Genomic DNA, 20787 nt, shown 5'->3' on the forward strand with positions numbered 1-20787 from the left:
CAAAAATCTATAATTGAGATAACCTTGTGAATGATGAATAAGATTTAAAGTTAGTATTATTTTTAATACAAAGAGCATGAGTTAGGTGTCAATCGTTGAAGGTTATGACGGGGCTCTCGCCCTCCCTGTCTTTTCCTGCAAGTTGGTATTTGGGGCAGGACCTCATGTCGTAAAGGGCAAATGTGATCTAGGAGAATAAAAGAAGCAAGCAAATATGACGGACCATTAGGTTTTCGCATATTTCATATCTATTAATTGGATCCATTATGCATGCCTCTTGGGTTTGTCCATTCTCCCCTCCCCCTACTTGTGCATGGAACATGGATAAATCTTGCAGAGTGGCCAGCTTATGACACAATTTTCCTTCTAACATGGATAATCTAGAATCCTCTATGAGTCCTGATAATTGACCCCTCAATTTATCTCTTCAACCCCTACTTTACAATGCTTTCAATTGAAATAAAAATTAAATAATTAAATTAATGGTACAAAGTAATTAGATTCACAAAAGTCAAATCTAATAACTAAATAAAAGTAATACCCAGTTAATTAGATATTCCAAAAATAGAACCCACGATCCAAAGTCAACAAGTAATTATCCAAAATGTTCATCTAATTGAATTCAAGTACTATCGGTTAAACAAAATATTCATAAGTAAAATTCTTGAGAAGCTGGATTGAGGGATTCAGACTCAACTGGGAGATGCAATAGAAGTATCAGTGAGAAAAAGGCGAAGTGAATCACAATTATTTGTACAATTTTCATCTTTTTTTTTTTACTCCTCTTGGTCCTCGGTGCTTGATCATGGCTATAAACAACGGAGGAAAAAAAGAAAAAATAGTCAGATTATATTTTTTATTGATTCAAAGATATTGAAGTTAAGTTTTGTCAGTTATGGAACAAATTAATTTGGTGGAATTACACCTCATTAGACTCATTGGAAGTTAGGGACAACCTCTCTAATTGATGTTGATGGTTAATTTTGGCAGTGAAAAACATAGGTGGTGAGGATGGTGACGTTTGAGGAGAGATTTGAGAGAGAAGATAAAATAATAAATAATTATTTTAATAAGGGTATTTATGTAATTAAAATAAATTAAATCAAAAGTAGAGACTGATGAGATAAATTGAGAGATTAATTATCACTACTCATTCTCTATTTCTACAAGTAGGGCGCACCCAAGCAAGCCCAAAGTGATAAATCAAAATCAATAAAATTTTACTAATCTCTTCTAAAAAATCGGGTTAAATATAAACAAATTAAATATTCTATAAAACAAATATTTATACACTTCTTGGGTCCTTTTCTTTTTTCCGGATTTTGTGTCAGAAGTGATGATGGTTTTCAAAAATTCTCGAAGAATGACTGATGCAGGCTGATACTAACAAGGTTTTGTTCGCATTATAATTGCCAGAAATCAGTATACAAACAAATATTGGCAGTGGGGTTGTGTCCTGTGAGTACCATATCCATGCAATTCGATGGATGAGAGTCGGCATTAGCATGTGGGATGAACTAAAAAGTCGTCTCAATGGCTTCATATGTTGCTCTCGTATTAATAATTTTGCCATGTTGTCAAAAGATGAGCTTATTGTTCTCATTGCGACATCTTCTTCTTTGAAAATAAATACAAAACACCAAAAATGATAACAACAACAACGATTGACAATAATCAATCTCATATGTTGTTGTCAAAAGATGAGCTTATTGTTCTCATTGCGACATCTTCTTCTTTGAAAATGAATACAAAACACCAAAAACGATAACAACAACAATGACTGACAATAATCAATCTCATCTGTTGTTGTCAAAAGATGAGCTTATTATTCTCATTGCGACATCTTCTTCTTTGAAAATGAATACAAAACACCAAAAACGATAACAACAAAATGACTGACAATAATCAATCTCATCTGTTGTTGTCAAAAGATGAGCTTATTGTTCTCATTGTGACATCTTCTTCTTTGAAAATGAATGAGAGTCGGCATTAGCATGTGGGATGAACTAAAAAGTCATCTCAATGGCTTCATATGTTGCTCTCGTATTAATAATTTTGCCATGTTGTCAAAAGATGAGCTTATTGTTCTCATTGCGACATCTTCTTCTTTGAAAATGAATACAAAACACCAAAAACGATAACAACAACAACGACTGACAATAATCAATCTCATCTGTTGTTGTCAAAAAATGAGCTTATTGTTCTCATTGCGACATCTTCTTCTTTGAAAATGAATGAGAGTCAGCATTAGCATGTGGGATGAACTAAAAAGTCGTCTCAATGGCTTCATATGTTGCTCTCGTATTAATAATTTTGCCATGTTGTCAAAAGATGAGCTTATTGTTCTCATTGCGACATCTTCTTCTTTGAAAATGAATACAAAACACCAAAAACAATAACAACAACAACGACTGACAATAATCAATCTCATCTGTTGTTGTCAAAAGATGAGCTTATTGTTCTCATTGCAACATCTTCTTCTTTGAAAATGAATGAGAGTCGGCATTAGCATGTGGGATGAACTAAAAAGTCGTCTCAATGGCTTCATATGTTGCTCTCGTATTAATAATTTTGCCATGTTGTCAAAAGATGAGCTTATTGTTCTCATTGCGACATCTTCTTCTTTGAAAATGAATACAAAACACCAAAAACGATAACAACAACAACGACTGACAATAATCAATCTCACCTGTTGTTGTCAAAAGATGAGCTTATTGTTCTCATTGCGACATCTTCTTCTTTGAAAATGAATACAAAACACCAAAATCGATAACAACAACAACGACTGACAATAATCAATCTCATATGTTGTTGTCAAAAGATGAGCTTATTGTTCTCATTGCGACATCTTCTTCTTTGAAAATGAATACAAAACACCAAAAACGATAACAACAACAACGACCGACAATAATCAATCTCATCTGTTGTTGTCAAAAGTTTTCTTAGAAACTTGCCGGGTGGAAAAAAACTTTGATAATCATGTGGATTTCATATGATTGATCCGTGCACGTTACTTACCACTACCATTTTAGGATTAAGATTGGATAGCTGTAGTTTAATGGGTACCGCACTAAAGTGTTTGATATTTAACACTATCTGCTATAATTTGAAAATTAAATTGATTTGATTTTACACTTGTATGATGAAAAATTTATTATATCTTTACTAATTTTTTCAAAATTATTATTTAAAAATTGTATTTACTGTGTACTATTAACTTTTATTTCATAATTATAGTTTTTTTTCCACAGCATGCAACATCTATAACTTTTAAGTCACAAAATCTCAATACCAAATGCAGCTTATATAATCATTATGTTATTTACATTTCTAACCCCAATTCAAATTATATAAAGGCCAAGTGATGTACGTTAAAAGTATATGTTTGGCATAATTTATATAATGATAAACAATATTTATTTAAATCCTAAAAATTATTTTAAAAATTTTTTGTGTTGTTTGGTTATATTTTGAGCAAAATATTTTAAAAATTAGTAATCTGCTATCTGTCTACTAAGAAAAAGCAAAAATTTTAGATATTTGAAAATAGAGATGGTAAAATTTCTTTTAAATAGTTAAATCCTCTAAAGTAAGGCGAGCATAAAATTTGAATAATTTGGTTAAGCACCATTACAACGGATTTTGACAGGAAAATGTAGCTTGCGAAGTCACAAATGCTGTAGATTTCATTTGGAGCCTTGAAATGAAGAATCAAATGATACACAATACGGACAACAATTAATCTGACATTTCAGCCAAACGGAATTCAAGCACACCCTTGCATTATTCTTATTGAAGCATCATTACAATTTAACAATCGAACTAGTGCAAATGCTTCACAGTAGCAATCTTCTTACAATGATGATGCTGCGATCGGTTCAGAGTGAAACTTCAGAACTTTATTTTTAATCAAGAGCAAATAGAAATTAATTAAGCTAGCCGTAAATGCACTTTATGCTTTTTTTTGGGGGGGGGAGGGGAAGAGTTGGTATTCGGTGGGAGTGAAACTTGTAATTTTATTTGAGCTTCAAATTAATGTCACTGCGGATAGGCCTCAATAATGGCAGGTACAGCCGGTAGGTTGATGATGTTATGGCGGAGGAATCCTCCTTCTTCCAATATTTGCTTCCATTCTTTTTCAGTCCTTTCCTTCCCACACCTTGTGTGAGCAAACATACATAGATCAAATAAGTAGGCCGTGTCGCCAAATACGTCGTTATCATCTTCTTTTACAACGATTTCGACTAACACAAGCTTTCCAGTTTTCTCCGGAATTGCTTTTCGGCAGTTTTTCAGAATCCTGACACAGGCTTCGTCATCCCAATCATGCAATATCCACTGTATGTAAGTGTATGGTTAGAAATAGGCAACTTACAATTTTATACAGCATGTACATGCATGATAATAAACAAGTGTCGTCACAATGGAGGATAAGTGCTTTTTTCCTTTCGAATCCTAAATACTGCTAATTTGGATTCCTTTTTAGCTGTTTTTGGCCAATGGCCACCCCCTCCAAAGTGTTTCTAAACGGTCTTCCCCCCCCCCCCCCCCCCTCTTTTATTAAATTCGAAATAAAGCCTGTAGGGATTGGGTTAAAAACAGCAAGTGGAGTGCTTAGGCAATTAAGTATATATTAATCAATTTTATTGTAGTTTGTAATGTTTTTATATGATGAAGATAAATTATGCTAATTTAAAGAAAGTAAATAATAATAATAATAAAAGTCTACTCTACCATTATATTGTCGCAATTTATAGAGGTGGGTAATGATGCTAATTATTATATAATGATGAAAATTAATTAATAAGATAAGGATATTTTAGAGAATAACTTTTAATGATATCATTCAGATTTTTTAGATTAAACAAAAAACTAAAAAATATTAGCATAATAATTTAATAACTTAATGATTGAAAATTTTCATTAAGTTGAAAAAACATATAGATTTAATGATTTAACTTATAGAAATTAAATTATTAAGTCAGAAAAATAAAGAGCCCCTAAGTGATTTCGAAAAGGTCCTCTAATGTTCGATCGACTAATTTAATTTAAGCAATTTTATTTGGTTGATCCTAAAATTTGAATCTTAAGGGAGGGGTGGATTAAACTATATTTAGGAGTTAGATTAAGTGTAGAATTTTACTATTTTTTAGGACAAAATATTTATCCTATGTTAAACTCAATTTTTGAATCTCAATTTATATTTCATGTTACTCGTGTATTGAATTATGAATTTTTTTTGAAAAATAAAATAAAAGACACCCTTAATAGAGGTCTTGGATCAAAACTATTACCTTCATAAAAACTGCATCAGCATTAGGAACCGCGTTAAGCATGTCACCTCCGACGTGCGAGACTCCTTCATACACAGGTGCTGTGGCAACAACATGTGGCAAATCAAAGTTTACACCTTTGATGTGTGGATAGAATTCGACAATCTCGGCAAGCTCTTCGCCAGTGCCACCACCCACGTCGACCAGTGATCGTATGCCATCAAACCCGTCTTTATAGTGTGAGAGGAGTGTGCTCATCACAATCTTTGCCGTGCATGCCATGGCCTTATTGAACGAGTTGTTGAATTGAGAGTTTTGTGAAGCGAAATCCCACATTTCACAGCCGTGAGCCTTCTTGAAAGCATTACCACCTTCTTGGACACATTGGCTAAGGTGATGCCACGGTGCCTGTAGCAGTTGACTGTTTTGGAAAAGTATCATCGGAGCAAGACTCATCTCGGAGTCACGTAGTAACCATTTTGATATTTGCGTCAATCCGTACATCGTCTCTTCACTGCCGTCTGATGAACGATGTGCGGCGAAAACTCCTTTCCGGACAAGCATTCTCATGATGCGCGTAAGGGAGGGAATTATGTGAACATCTGGACACGATGAGTTAATTCCTGACCAAAAAAAATACATATTATCAGAGATAAATAAATCCAAAATTTACAGTCAGAGGCGAAATCAATAAATTAAGTTATGCCTTCGCTTGCATGTACGGGGCGAGTTAATAATACCTGAGGCTAACTGGGGCAAAGTGATTGGGCTGCCATGGCAGTGCATAATATCGGCTAAGCGAAGCTCCACGGCAGATTTTCAAGCCATGGAATCTGCAAAGGCGAGCATGAGTTGCCAAACTTGGGCTTGCCCTCTTAGGACGTCCTCGCGAACGTCAGCTGATTCCATTCTCTCTCTCTCTCTCTCTCTCTCTCTAAGCTAGGGTAGAGTTTACTTGGTACAGATATGTTAAAGGATCGATATTTATAGCGCAAAACTTACTATTTATGTCGAGATTATTGCGAGAATTGTTAATTTATTGGTGCATGTGAACGAAAATCGTAAAATGTGTGACATCAATAATTTTTTAAAAGCTTGCGGAGCCAGCTGCATGCAACATTCGGGAAGATCTTCAAATGAATTTTTCTTTAATGTAAGGAGTAAGGAGACAAATGGAAAAGCCAAAAATTGATTAATTACTTCAATTTTTAAGAAACAACTAACAATAAATTACATTTACATTAATGCTTAATTAAAAAAATCTAGCAATTAATATTTCTTGCCTGGATTTTTTTTTTTTTTTTTAATTTTCGTATATGGATTGCAGCTGCTAATCAGGAAGAGTTCACAATCAAACTTAAAGTTGGAAAGAAAGAAACTATTGGTGAAAGGCAACAGGAATTTTACCAACGATGACTTTAAGCCAAATATTTAACAAATTCGGAAAAATCTTGGTTCCATTAACAAAAGTATAGATGAGGAAAACTAAATTCAATAAAATGGGTAAATTTAAAAACAAAATTTGCTACTGAATAATGAAGATGAGAGTAAATCATTAATTTTTTTAATTTATTTATCAAATTATGTAGTGCTGTCTATAATAGTAATTTTCAACATGGGCATTTTAGTAATAAAAAGTTCTATTAAAAATTGGGTTTAGTAAATATTTTGGTGGGTTTAAATAGTCTCATCTTAACTTTTATGGTGCGTTTACTTTAAGGAATGAGAATGAGATAGATTGGGAATGAGCTGGAATGAGAATGAGATTTTAATGTTTACTTGACAAAAATAAATAGGAATGGGAATGTGCTGAAATGTCATTGATGTGATTACTTGGCAAAATAAATGGGAATAAGGAATGGGAAAGAGAATCAATTTACCAAAATACCCATAGTATTAATAATTAATAAAAATAATTAATTTATCATTATTAACAAAATTATCATTATTGTTGTTATTATTATTATTATTAAATTTTATTAACTTTACTATTTTAGTTATTATTAATTATTGTTAATATTATTTTTATTAATATTATCATTATTCACATTTATTATTATTATTATTAAATTTTATTAACTTTATTATTTTAGTTATTATTAATTATTGTTATTATTATTTTTATTAATATTATCATTATTAACATTTATTATTATTATTATTATAACATTATTATTTTAGTTATTATTAATTACTGTTAATATTATTTTTATAAATATTATCATTATTAACATTTATTAATATTAATAATATTATTATTAAATTTTATTAACTTTATTATTTTAGTTACTATTAATTATTGTTATTATTATTTTTATTAATATTATCATTATTAACATTTATTATTTTTTTATTACTATCATTTTTATAATAATATTTATACATGTATTTAGATAATGAAAATTACATTATTATTATTATTAGTAAATTTTATTAACTTTATTATTTTAGTTACTATTAATTATTGTTATTATTATTTTTATTAATATTATCATTATTAACATTTATTATTATTATTATTATTTTAATTAATATCATTTTTATAATAATATTTATACATGTATCTAGATAATGAAAATTACATTATTATTATTAAATTTTATTAACTTTATTATTATTGTTATTATTAATTATTGTTATTATTATTTTTATTAATAATAATAATAATAATAACAAAAATAATGATAATATTGTTAATAATGATAAATTAATTATTTTTATTAATTATTATTTTATCATTATTTTTATTGTTAATAATGATAATATTAATAAAAATAATTAATAATAACTAAAATAATAAAGTTAATAAACTTTAATGATAATAATTATAATTATAATAATTATTATTAATGACATTTAAAATAATAAAATTATTTGTGATTTGAATGAGGGTAATTTGGAAAATATGAAAAAAAATATAGGGATACAAAAGTAAACATATATTCCATTCTCATTCTCTGATTTTCATTCTCAACCCTCCATGGGAATAAGATTCTCATTCTTTATTCCCAAATTGTGTGGGACCCATACATTTTATTCTCATTCATAAATTACATTTTGCTAAGTAAACATGAGTTTCATTCTCATTTTTTCATTTTCATTCCTCATTTTATGAAATAAACACACCATTAGTAATTAACAATGATCAAGAGGCCTCTATGAAAAAAGAACTAATTAATTAAACATTTAAACTATTTTATGTTAAATTATTATTTTTAAATATGTGATCCTTTTGTAATTTTTTTTAAATGAGGTAAATTTACACAAATTGTGAGATAAAAATACCCCAAGTGTTACTTACAGTACTTTGTGAAGAGGACACACAACAATGGGATTCCTTACATTGTGAATGCCATCAGACTAAAGCAGTGATGCAGAGAAGAGAAGCCATAAATTTTGCACGTAATTTACTTTTCTGCGTTATGGGTAGGGGTGGGCATTCGGATTGGGTTAACATTTGCAACCCGAACGGATTTAAACTAGCAACCTGTTTAAACCCGAACCGAATTTTAACCCGAACGGGTTGATTTTTTATTTTTTATTTTTAGTTTTGGCTTTTAAAAGTTAAAAAATATATATGTATTAAAAAAAATCTTTGACTATATGTTTTATGTTTTATTAACTTTAAAAAGACTTGTTGAAATGTTGTTAAGGATGATTAATGATTTTAGTTGATGTTTGTTGTTAAAGATGTTTTGATTTGAGATTTTTGGATTTTAAGTGGTTTTTGGTAGAATTTGTGGATTAAATTGTTCCAACTCGTTCTAACCCAAATTTTTAGATTGAATTGTTTTAACTTAAATTAACTCGAATTAACCTAAACCGAAATTTTAACCCGAATTACCAACTCAATCCGATTCGAATTACGAACCCGAACCGAACCGAACCAAATTAAATTCAATTTGGTTCGTTTCGAGTTGACGTTTTCAACCTGATTGGGTTCAAACTCTAACCCAATCGGATTGAAATCCAAACCGAAATCCGAACAATATGAACCAAAATCCGATATGCCCACCCGTATTTGTGGGTGGAGTTACGCAGGCCATTCTCTTGGGAAATCAAATTTTGGAAGGCTCGTCTTCTTCAATATTTCTAATCATGAGATTTTATTCAGTTTCTCGTCACATTCTCATTCTCACTGCAATCACCTTATGTTGTTCTTAAGATAAAATTTTCATGATTTTATTCTTATTTTTCTGATCGTAAGTGCAATAAAATTTAGCCGCCACTATGCCACATGTGAGTTAAGATGGTAAAGACGCCATAGAGTTGGTAATTAACTCTAGAAGTGTGCAGTAAAATAAAAAAATAAAACACACAAATCAATTACAATCACGTGACAGATAAATAAATGAAACGGACCGGATCGATCCAAAAATAAAAAAAGAGATCTAATCTCTCTCCAATTGAAAAGTTTTTATTGATAAAAGTCTTGATTAATTAAAGGGATACAAACATTAGTCCCGAGAAATTAACTGATCGATTCTCTCTCATAAATAGAGAGACACAGACAACTCAAAATTAATTATATACATCTTTTAGGATAAATTTCGGTTTACTCCATCTTTAAATGACAAATTTTAAAATACCTTCAAAGAACTATAAATCTCGACTTATCGTTGTTTTTATTTAAAAGATGAAAGAAAAATGCAGGCTCATTGATGATTCTTTTTTTTTTTTAATAATCTTCTTTGCAAAAATAGATAGTAAGTTGAGCTTTACAAAATTTGAAGGATATTTTAAAGATGATCATTTCAAAAGGGGAAATCCAGAGTTAACCTTTTTTTTTTAATCCTGTATTTTCTCATGAACCAAGACTAATTTGAGCAGAGAATGCCTTTTGCAGCCACCGGATCCGCGCTTGAAGCTCTTGAAGCTTTTAGAAGCTTGAACACGAAAGATAAATCCGTTGTTTCCAGTAATTGAAGGAATTTGGGTCCTTCACTCATCAATTCCTTCTCGCGTGCTCTTTAATTCTTATCGCTTATTTGTCAGTTCTCTTCGGATTCTCTACACTCAAGTGTTACTTGAGATTGCGTATATTATTTGATAATTTATGTGATACTTCTATATAATGTCATTATTGAACAAGTCAAATGAACACCTTAATAGATATAAGATGATAAAAGTGAAGTGCTGGAGAGGTACTAAAATATAATGTGAAGAAAACAATGGAGCTCCACACATTGTGAATTCCATCTGAGATCAGAACAAACCTTAAGGCTCTTAAAACTTATTACTACTTAAATGTGGATGTTATGCTCAAAGATTCACCCCAACCCATAACTTGGGTCACAATGACAGAGCAACTACTGTGAGTTGTGATTTTAGAAAGTATGAATATACTAAAGCGAGACTCAATTTACATTAAATCCTTAGCTAAGTCTATTTGGGAGACTTTAATCTATAAGAGAACGCCTTGTGAAATGACCAATCATCCTTAAAAAAATATATATATCTATTTTAAAATATTAAATCCTAAATCACGAACATACATTGTTAGTTCGCTACACCGATTGTTTATTTTATTTATTTTTGAATTAAAAGTTAAAAAGTTAATAAATATAAATAAATAATTAGTAGCAAATAGGCTGACTTTGGATGAGCATGCATTACAATTCAACGCAAGGACATGTATTAGAATGAATGCATGGAATGACTGGTAAAATGCATGAACAGAATATTCGAATGAATGCATGGAATGACTTGCATTAATATTAAATGCAAAGTATGCATTTGTTGACTTTTGAAGTCATCATTTGTCTATATAAAGGGCCTGCATTGAAGAACAGAGGCATTGCATGGGTTTGGAATTCAGTAATTCAAGAGATAATTAAAGTAAGTAAAGATCATTTTCAAAATTCATTTTTCTTAAAAAAATTAATATTTTACATTCAATCTGAAAACGCTTTCCCAAAAACAATATGAGAAAACGTTTTCAATATTCTCCCAAAAATATTTTTCAAAATTTTTTAAAAAATATTTCCAGATTCTTTTCTAGAAACATTTCCTAAAACAATTTCAATTTTCTCACATTTTTCTTAATTACACTTTCTATACTATAATAATTCTAGAATATTAATACCAAGTTGATAGTTATTTATTTATTTTTGGGTGCATTAAATCATCTAGTATTCGAAAACTATATTGAGCCCCGGTAAAGCTCTCCCAACAAATATTTTAATGCAACTGCATTCCCAAGCCTCCGCATCACTATTTACAACAAGTACCATTATTGTTTAAGTCTAAATCTGCTACTCAACAAGATAACAATTGTAGTCAAAATTACAAGAAGAAATCATTTAAGTCATACCAATACTTGAAGGCTCTCTTTTTAAAATAACATAATAAAATTAAGCAGATCACAAACTACTAAGCCTGAATTTTCAATCAGGCCAGTCTTATTTCAATTACGAAAGAATCAAACCTTGTAACACATACCATAGTGAAATTCCCGCCCTAAACAAAACTTAAAAATCTCTAGAGATTCACATAAAATTGTGGAAGTGCGGATGCTAAGATCGGCCTTATGACTGGACAAAAGCATTCACTTTTCCAATAACTGAATGGGGGTTGATTTAAGTTTTAATCTTAGATGAGTATCTCATCTGAAACTATCCGACCGTCTTTATGAATTGCAAGCGAAAAGTTAAAAAAGTTACCCACCCTTTCTTGCTGGCAAGAGTTCGTGGATCAAATTCATCCCTTTATTGACAACGGTAAATTTGATAATTATACACGGACAAAATTTTGATTACTCAAACACCAAAAGTAGGAGCGAGCAATAACCCTTTCTACAAGAAAATCAAGGAATCAGGTTATTTTGCAACCAAGGGGAATTTTGGTAAACAACTTTATGTACCAAAAGCTTTTTAGCTATCCTGAATATGTATGTAGCGATGTAATGCTGTACAATATGTAACTCGTTAATTTTGCCCAAGTAAAGCAACAGCTAAAGATTGGAAGAGTCGAAAACTCTGCTCTGTACAAATTAGTGTATTGCTTTCATCCTGTTGCATTTGGACCTGGAATGTGTCAAAATGATACTCTTCAGCCAAAATCCTGAAAACCTTGCAAGTGATTTGCTGATTTCAGATTTAGCCTGGTATGACCACCGGTGAATGTAGTGACCACAAGCCACTAACAAGTAATCCATATGCTGAAATCTAAACCCGCAAGCCGCTTGCCATGCAGTAGACCAGATGTGGGGCTATTGGACAAGAGCCTGCTTACCTGGACAACATGTCAGTTTATCAGTTCCAATTCAATAGCAAGTTGTAAACTCACTAAACATGTGAGAAAAAACAATATACACATCTTCATGGATATTCAAATTGAAAGGTACATGCAGCAACTTCTAGAAAAAATGGGGAAAAGTCCGAAAAATAATGCATTCTAGTTTAAATGCAGGCTTGCAGCAAAACTTCCCATCACACCAAGAAAGAAATTAAAGCTTCCAGAGACACCTGAGAACACTATGCTCAAGAAAAACATGCTTCCAAGAAAGAGAGTAACCTAAGAACTGAATTACAATAGTCACAATTTAACGTTTTAAGATATTTGCAAAACCCAGATCAGTAATTAATAAGGCCCATACTTTATTAAACACCCCCCCCCCCCCCCCCAAAAAAAAAAAAATTATATGAAGGGTCTTTGAGGAAACAAGAAGATACCTCTACATCTCATCCTTGCATCCTCCTTTCCGGAATTAACCCTCTCTAAGTATGGAGCTATGATGGCATCCAATTTTACCAACCACAATGCAAGTGCAGATGATGTTTGCGGCATAGTTGGAAAGACTGCAATGATTTCTTCCATGACAGTATCAGCAATTTGTACATTCCATTGATACAACCAGCCCTCATTGATTGCACTGACAAAATCAGCAACAACCTGCCAAATGGATTCAACATCATAAAATGAAACTAGGATAGGCATCAACCAAAACAAGTTTCTGCTTGAAACCCCTTTATAAACATTTCAAAGAGAAAACAAAATGAAACCTGCAAGAGCTCGGCCAAAGATGAGGTGCGTCTCAGCCGTTTGACCCATAACTTATGAGCAGACTTTGTCCAAGCACCCACCAAGGCGTCTTCAGGCATAACCGACTGCACACATCAAGCAGGAAAAGAAAATAAGGATATAATAGAAGAATGCATAGCCATATAAGTACAATGGTGCACCCATGGTATTTATCAAGGAGTCAGGACCTCAGTGTGGAAAAGGGAATATGTCCAATTGCATAGCAATTTATATATAGCTCCTATTTTCCATACTCTCAGAAATATAGAAAGCAAGCATCACTATTGATTTTTCACTTCTACACACTAAACAAAGCCAAATAGCCAAATGACAACACACCTCAATTGCATGAACTGCAGCTTTCAGGGACTGCAATTGTGATGATAGGATTTTATGCTTTGAAACCAAGTGGTCTCCTTTACCCCTGCATGTAGCGGCATGGACAGCATATCTTTCTTCTAGATCAAAGTCAAGCTCAAATGTGGTATGGCATATCTTACAATGCTTCTCATCTCTCCAGTACAAATCGTGACACCGTTCACATCTGGCTAAAGCATCAAGGTAAGACCTTTTACCATGTTTTACAGCATTAAGATTCAAGTAAAAGGAATTCCATATCCATGCATCAAATTCTTGGAGACGGCTCCACATTCTGTGCTGCTCTTCTCCCTTCTTTCCCACATCAAGAACTATAGCTCCACATGAAGGCAAAGACTCTTTTCCAATCTCACTCAGTGCTAAATTGTTGTCAACATCAGAAACTGGAGAAGAACTGTCTTCTCTAACTATATCTAGCTCCGATTGATCTGATTGTGCTACATGCCTGATTTCAGTATTGTTTACCAGTCCACTTGACATTGCCTGGCAGAGGAAAGCTTCTCGCTTCTCCAAAGATTCTATAAGAAGAGCCTCCTGCCTCCCCCGGTCATCCAAAACAGACAACAAGGCGCGCAAAGCCTGCACTTGGATAAAGTAAACACAAGCAAATTATAAGAGTTATGAAATGGTCAGATAATACAGAAAAGACCCATAGAATTAAACTTCACCGGAAAAAATAAACAAATCAGCAAATTTCAAACTCCAGAACAAAGGCTGAGAAAGTTACCTCTTCTGTATCAATCACTTCCCAGTGACCATCTTCAGAAGATTCAAAATAAACCCTCTTATGGCCAGGATCATATTCATTACAAGGGCCCAAGAAAAGCCAGTATCTATTGTACCTACGATCAGAACCCAAATATATAGATTGCATAGGGTGTAAATCAGTGGAAACTTCTGTTGCTTTTGCATCTTTGACACTGCTTGATTTCTCTTTTCCACAAGACTTTGATATCAATGAAAAAGAATCAAGCGGATGCAACTCCCGTGATGTGTTTGTTTCTCTTACACCATGGAAGTCCCCAGCATGGACCCATGACGGCCTAGGGAGACTATGTTGGTTTGGCAATGCTCTCTTTATTTTTGCTCCTGAACCATAATGACGAACACTAGGAACACTTTCAGCAATGGCTTTTGTAGGATCCTAAAGAAAATCAACAGATTGGGTATCAAGCAATCGGTCTTGAATCAAATCAAATACAAAATTAGAAAGGTGCTCAATCTAATAAGATGTCCAACTTGTATAATATCTCTGAAGGTCATAATTGAGCAGCAAATAATGCTGAACATGACAAATATGTAGACAAGATACAATTACCAAAAACAGTCATCACAATTTAATAGCAACACAATAGTTACTGATTCAAACCAAAAATCCAAAAATAAAGACCCAATCCAATCAAAATGGATATACTAAAATCATCATTTTTGACAGGGTTTCTTTCCGTTAGGGTTGGGGGGTTTGATGGAGACGAAAACAACAGCAAAGAAAAGCCTTCAAAAATTTAGTCGTGCAAAGTGCAAAATGATTACCTCCATTCTGATACTAGATCCAGCACTAACAAGATCAATTAAACCCACCAAAGCATTCAACTTCTCATCAATGGTTAAATCTGAATACTCGCCTTCCATAAGTCCCGATAACCATACATCTCCTCGATGAGACTCATCAATCTCCATGTATACTGTCAACATGTTATTTTCACTTTTACGGCAATTCAAGTACTTAGGTCTTCTTTGACGTTGATTTTCTGAATTACATTCAGAATCATCACGATTGCTGCATGTGTCATCATCGTCGGAGTTATCATCAACACTGCCAATATCCTCAGCATCTGATTCAAAATCATCGGCTTCCTTTGAAGTGTTAATACGTAGACGATATGTAGATGAAGCTATCTTCTCAAACAAAGTAATATCACTTGAAAGTGTTGAAGATATTAAAAGTTCAACCTCCTCAGTCGTGCTTTCAAGATTCAATTCAGCAATCTTCACAGCAAAAACAAATATTTAAGGTCAAAATATTTGGAGTTATCGCTGGTTTCTGTGCAGCATAACATGTAGCAATAATGATGAATAATCTAAATAGAAATGCAAGAAAATAACTTTTTCAATATCTTACCTGTGAAGATCTTGCCAATTGACAGACTTTCGATCCATTATTTCCTTGCTCTAACAGAATTCTAAATAGTTCGCCTTTCAAGGTACCCGGCCGAAGGCCATACTTCAGCATGAGGATCATTTCCTTAACAACATAAGAATGATAACTAAATATCAACATCCAAGCTTAAATATTGAGATAACCTAAGAAAACTGTTTACAAATAAAAAAATGATACGAACTAACCAAAAAACCATTTCGTCAAGGATATAGAGCAATTCAAGCAGTATACCACAAACACAAAATTAAAACAATCAAAATAAGCCAAGAGAAGCAAACAGACAACAGACCCATTGCCTTTCATTTGATGAAAATAGAGCTCCTAAGGGACTCCTTTCTCGATGATTAGAATAACTTCTCGATTACGAAAGAAAATCATTGAGCAGGTGCCAATTAGTGAATACCTTGCTAAGGGACTCCTTTCTTGACGACCCTTGTTTCGAACCAAAACCAGCTGCAACCAATACTTGTCGCAGTATTTCAGTCCATGTTAGAGGGTTCAACGATTTGTTCCAAAACTCCACAAAGAATTCTTGATTTTCAACCTAGAAAATCAATGGAATTAGTAATACAAATCTGTTTGATGGTTACATATCTCTGCTACTAATAATACAGAGATTTTGATATGAACCAACTCAAGTACAGGAGAGAAAGGCGGGTGTAATCAACATAAAAAAATATATTAAAAAAATTGGACGAAAATACTAAAATATAGAGTAGCATAAGTCAAAAGGATCATAAAAAACCAAAATCCTTTGTTTTTAAACTAAAAGAAGAGTTTAACCAACAAATGCAATTTGAAAAATTATAATTTAATCAATGGCTGAAAATCTAGATCATCAATTTTAGTGAAAAAATTAAGGTGAAAATTTGATGATAGCATGCAGAGGTTTTGTCTCCAAAGAAACAATCTAGCAACTAGGAAGAATGATATGAGACAGACAGCATAGTGATCAACTAAATACCATTGTTGACGCCTTTCACTTAAATGGGTTGCATACTCACCGAGTGAAGTAATGCAAGAAACTTGCATGATACGCTCAAATGAGGGGGACACCCCCTGCCAAGTTCCATTTCAACATCAGATAAAAGAAGTTTGAGCAGGGCCACATGAATCTTACCCAATAACATGGAATCCTGAGGCACATAATATCAGCAACAAGGAAATCAACAACAAAGAATATATTGTCAATCAAATTCAGAAATAACTAATCCAAAGCTTCAAATGAACCAGTAGAGTTTTAAGGTAAGCTTAAAGATGAGAAATAACCTTATCATGGAATGCTTGAGCAAACTCATCGAGTGTGAATGAGCATATATCTACAATACCAGCATAAGTACAAAGGAAATGGAAGACCTGTCAAGACAAGCACTCTATGATTTATCAAGAAAATTAAAACCAAAGTATGAAACCAAATTGAGGTATTTAACTACCTTCCAAGGTGAAAACCTACATACCTAGCCAAAGAGCCATAGCAGAAAAATCTTTAACATTACAATTTCTTTTATCAGTCAGCACTTAAAACAGAATTTTATAACATGAGAGATGAGCATTATAAGTAGTTGGCTTCCATAATTGGTACAAATAGCATCAACCTCATCCAACAAATTGAACATCAGCGGACCCATTTGACATACTACACATAAACCAAATAACATTGCAAGTGGAAATAAAAGAACATTATTAATTAAGCAATAGTCCTCTCTGTTTACCTTAAACAATTTCTTGACAGTCTCTGGAGAAGAATCCCAAGGTTGAGTACCAAATGGTTGCTTCATCTTAACAGAATTTGGAGGAAACTTGGCCAGTAAATCTGGAAAAATCACAAAAGATTCCTGATATTGAAATTCTAGAACACCTTATGCATGCACAAAATAGACACATTATAGTAATAAACAGCCAATCTTGTTTAACTAATCTTAGACATTATATTTCTTTCCCGAACCGGGGGACCAAAAAAAAAAAAAAACCACCAGGCATTATAAATACCAACCTCTACAAAGAGAACAACCATGCAGTCCTTTAGTAGAAATATGATCACAACATGTTGGTGGATTGGGTCCAACTTCTAACTCTCTTAGCTCGAGCTCCTCATCATCTACTAGCATTGCAATTTGATCAAGGCGCTCCTGAGATATAACGCTATCCGGAGCGAGTTCGCATTTCTCTTTGTTTGGCTGCCTCAGCCTCTCCCCTTTGTCCAATTTCACCTGGCATGTTAAACCTGAGTCACTATTGCAACAAGCTATTCCAAGCCAAATTTTGTAATATTAGAATCACACTCACCTGTCTCCCTTTGGCAACAGGCTTCCTCTTATTCTGCAGATTATTGGCTAACCTTCTCTGTTTCTGAAAATGCATCTTATTATCAGCAAAGTTACTAACATTTGCTACATTATTCTATTCAAATGCCATGCAAGCCAACAAAAATAGTACATGATTAGTTGCAGATTAATATACTAACCAATAGAGAAACAATTTGTTGAGCCCTTTTCTTTCGAAGCGGTGGCTTTTGTGATAGAGGGGTTGCCATCTGAGGTACAACAGTGACTTGTCTATCAGCAACATCAATGCCAGTAGGAACAGTCCCACCATTTGGATTCATTACCCGCCAGGCAGTCATCAAACCTTTTCCCATACCATGCTTCCTCACATGATCTGTATTTGTGCAACACTCCTGATGATCTAACTCATCATGAATGGAAACCTTGAAATGGAAGTGAAACATTATGAAAAGAAATGTCAAAAATCGCCCAGAAAAGAATTTGGGGAAAGGAGCAAAGAGTTGGTTAAATCAAAAGAAGCCTCATAGCAGTAATCTCAGTATCTGACGATGCCAATAAATACATTTTCAGTACCTTTCTCTTTCTTTTTGCTGTTTGGTTCTCTTGCAAAGGAGGACAAGAATTTATAGAATCTAAACATGAAAACAGAGTATAAGTAAAATTTATACTGGAGATATTAACTAAGTCAACATAGAACTAAAGAAAATATTGAGTTATGAATCTAATCAAATGTACATAACTTCTATCTTCTGAATTGATGATGAAAGAGAAAAAGAAACAATGGCAGTCAGTTGCTATACACATTCATGCGCTCATAATAATAATTGTGCCATTGATATAGTAGTCATTATAAGGTAACTAAAACCTCCATGCCCCAGTTAAAAAAAATGCATGGCAGGAACTATCAAGCTCCAACTAACAGAACCAAATATCCATGAGACATACACTACCATTATGCTCTCAAATAATATTTTGACCTTGATTGAGCTTGGCAATAAAATAAAGTGTCCCACTCACAACAACCCAGTGGAATACAATGCACTAACATCTACACGTATAATTACATATATACCGTCTACTAAAGCAACAAACAAGCAGAAGATCCTTGAGTATACCTTTACTATGGAAAAATGCTTTAGAAGGAAGAGAGTCAAATTCCACACCAAGTGAAGGGCCATCCTTGCGGAATACCTTCTTCAGAATGTAATCAGGAGTTAACAAATCCTGAAGAACAGAAACTGCATTCTTCTTCTTACCAGTCCCATTGCAAACCATCAAGGATAAATGTTTATTGTGAATTAAGGAGTCCTGTTTTTTAACTATTTTTGCAGAGACAACTCCCAATCGATTTCTTCCATGGAAACCTTTTAGTTTCTTGCTTGACGAGGATGGTATGACTATCCCATTATCACCTTTGTCCCTCCTTCTCTTCTCAATAAACCATGTCCGGACCTGCTTGTACGTCAAATCCAAAGCTGCAGCAAGGCCCTCCATTTCACTTTTTGTAGGATACTTCTCTTCTGCATTACGCAATAGCATCAAGTTAACAAATCACTAAAACGAAGAATACGGTGGTAATATCAACGCAGCAAAATACATGATCTCAAGAACTACAGCAATAAACAAAATAAGTTTGAAAAAAGCATATCCCCAGTACTTAAAGCCAGAAAAGAACTTCCATAAAGTTAAACTCAAAACTAATCCTATTAAAAAGAAGAAATAAGACTGCTCAACTCAAACGTAATGGATGAACAGTAAACCTGAAAACACAACACTCTTATCTAACACCCAGTAATTATGAAGTTACAAAATCTTCAATATCAAATAAACAAAACCTCATTAAAAGGCAATTCCCACATACCCGAGTAGAATTTCAGGAGGGCCTTAGCCTGCAACGGCGTTTTCCTCTTCACCTCCATATTCTGTCCACTCCTTCGTTATATCAATAAACCAAATCAAGCTAAACCCATTTAATTCCCTGTAATCTGCAACAAGATGAAACAGAAAACAAGATAAATAAAAGAAAATTTTATAAAGAACAAAGAAACCAGGAGTTCAAGAAAGAAACGCAAATACATAAACAGAAATCAATCATTCACTCTACTGACTATAACGAAGTAAACAAATAAACCCAGAAACGTTTCAATCAAAACCAAAAAAACAAGTGATAAAGAGTGTCAAACTAACACTGAAAGGTTCAGCTTATATAATAAGCAGCGAAGAAAAAGGAATGAAATGGGAAGCGGAGACGTACGTGACCCGAGTGACGATGAGATAGAAATGTGAATCATGCAAGAGAAGCCTAATAGAGTGTGAGGGTTTTGTAGAAGAAGAGAGAGAGTATTGTAGGGTTTTGGGTTTTATCATCATTTTTATATCTACTGTCCTTTTTTTTTGAGGTTTTTTTTTTCTTTTTTCCTTTTTATATTTTCGTTTTAGATTTTTTTTTTTTTTTTTTGTATTTTATTTTGCGTTTTGAGGATTTTATCTTTTAAACTACGGCCTTGTCAATCAAGAAACCATAAAAATATCTTCTTCAAAATGGACTTCTTTCTGACGATCCGATACCGTCTGATCGAGCTCGGTTATTGGGCTATACTTAATTCGGGCCTATGGTAGGAGTTTGGGCTTGCTTTTACGGGCCCAATAATCAAAATGCGCCGGGGGA

At 33.0% G+C, this 20787-nt stretch overlaps 2 protein-coding genes across 4 annotated transcripts; both read right to left on the reverse strand.

Moving 5' to 3' along the window:
• Positions 1-3600: 3600 nt before the first annotated feature.
• Positions 3601-6364, reverse strand: LOC18051641 (xanthohumol 4'-O-methyltransferase). The gene is made up of 3 exons (XM_006447829.2): positions 6014-6364; positions 5295-5896; positions 3601-4338 (listed from the first exon to the last, which is right to left on the reverse strand). Exons 1-3 carry the CDS (start codon positions 6057-6059, stop codon positions 4039-4041), a joined length of 948 nt encoding a protein of 315 aa, XP_006447892.1. The 5' UTR covers positions 6060-6364; the 3' UTR covers positions 3601-4038.
• A 5566-nt stretch (positions 6365-11930) lies between these two features.
• Positions 11931-20479, reverse strand: LOC18052511 (homeobox-DDT domain protein RLT3). Of its 3 annotated transcripts, none has more exons than XM_024191103.1 (18): positions 20374-20479; positions 19981-20104; positions 19235-19639; positions 18693-18751; positions 18299-18541; positions 18121-18183; positions 17828-18044; positions 17547-17647; positions 17104-17190; positions 16839-16970; positions 16238-16378; positions 15796-15918; positions 15207-15662; positions 14401-14817; positions 13635-14252; positions 13277-13381; positions 12947-13166; positions 11931-12506 (listed from the first exon to the last, which is right to left on the reverse strand). In XM_024191103.1, the coding sequence occupies exons 2-18, from the start codon at positions 20036-20038 to the stop codon at positions 12484-12486; spliced, it is 3468 nt and encodes a 1155-aa protein (XP_024046871.1). In that variant the 5' UTR covers positions 20039-20104; positions 20374-20479; the 3' UTR covers positions 11931-12483. The 3 variants fall into 3 exon arrangements, with proteins under 3 accessions (XP_024046871.1, XP_006447893.2, XP_024046872.1); XM_006447830.2 differs by having other exon boundaries at positions 20307-20479; XM_024191104.1 differs by lacking the exon at positions 16238-16378 and having other exon boundaries at positions 20307-20479.
• Between the last annotated feature and the right edge of the window lie 308 nt (positions 20480-20787).

This window comes from Citrus clementina, unplaced genomic scaffold, assembly GCF_000493195.1.
Source record: "Citrus clementina cultivar Clemenules unplaced genomic scaffold, Citrus_clementina_v1.0 scaffold_2, whole genome shotgun sequence".
Taxonomy (NCBI): domain Eukaryota; kingdom Viridiplantae; phylum Streptophyta; class Magnoliopsida; order Sapindales; family Rutaceae; genus Citrus; species Citrus x clementina.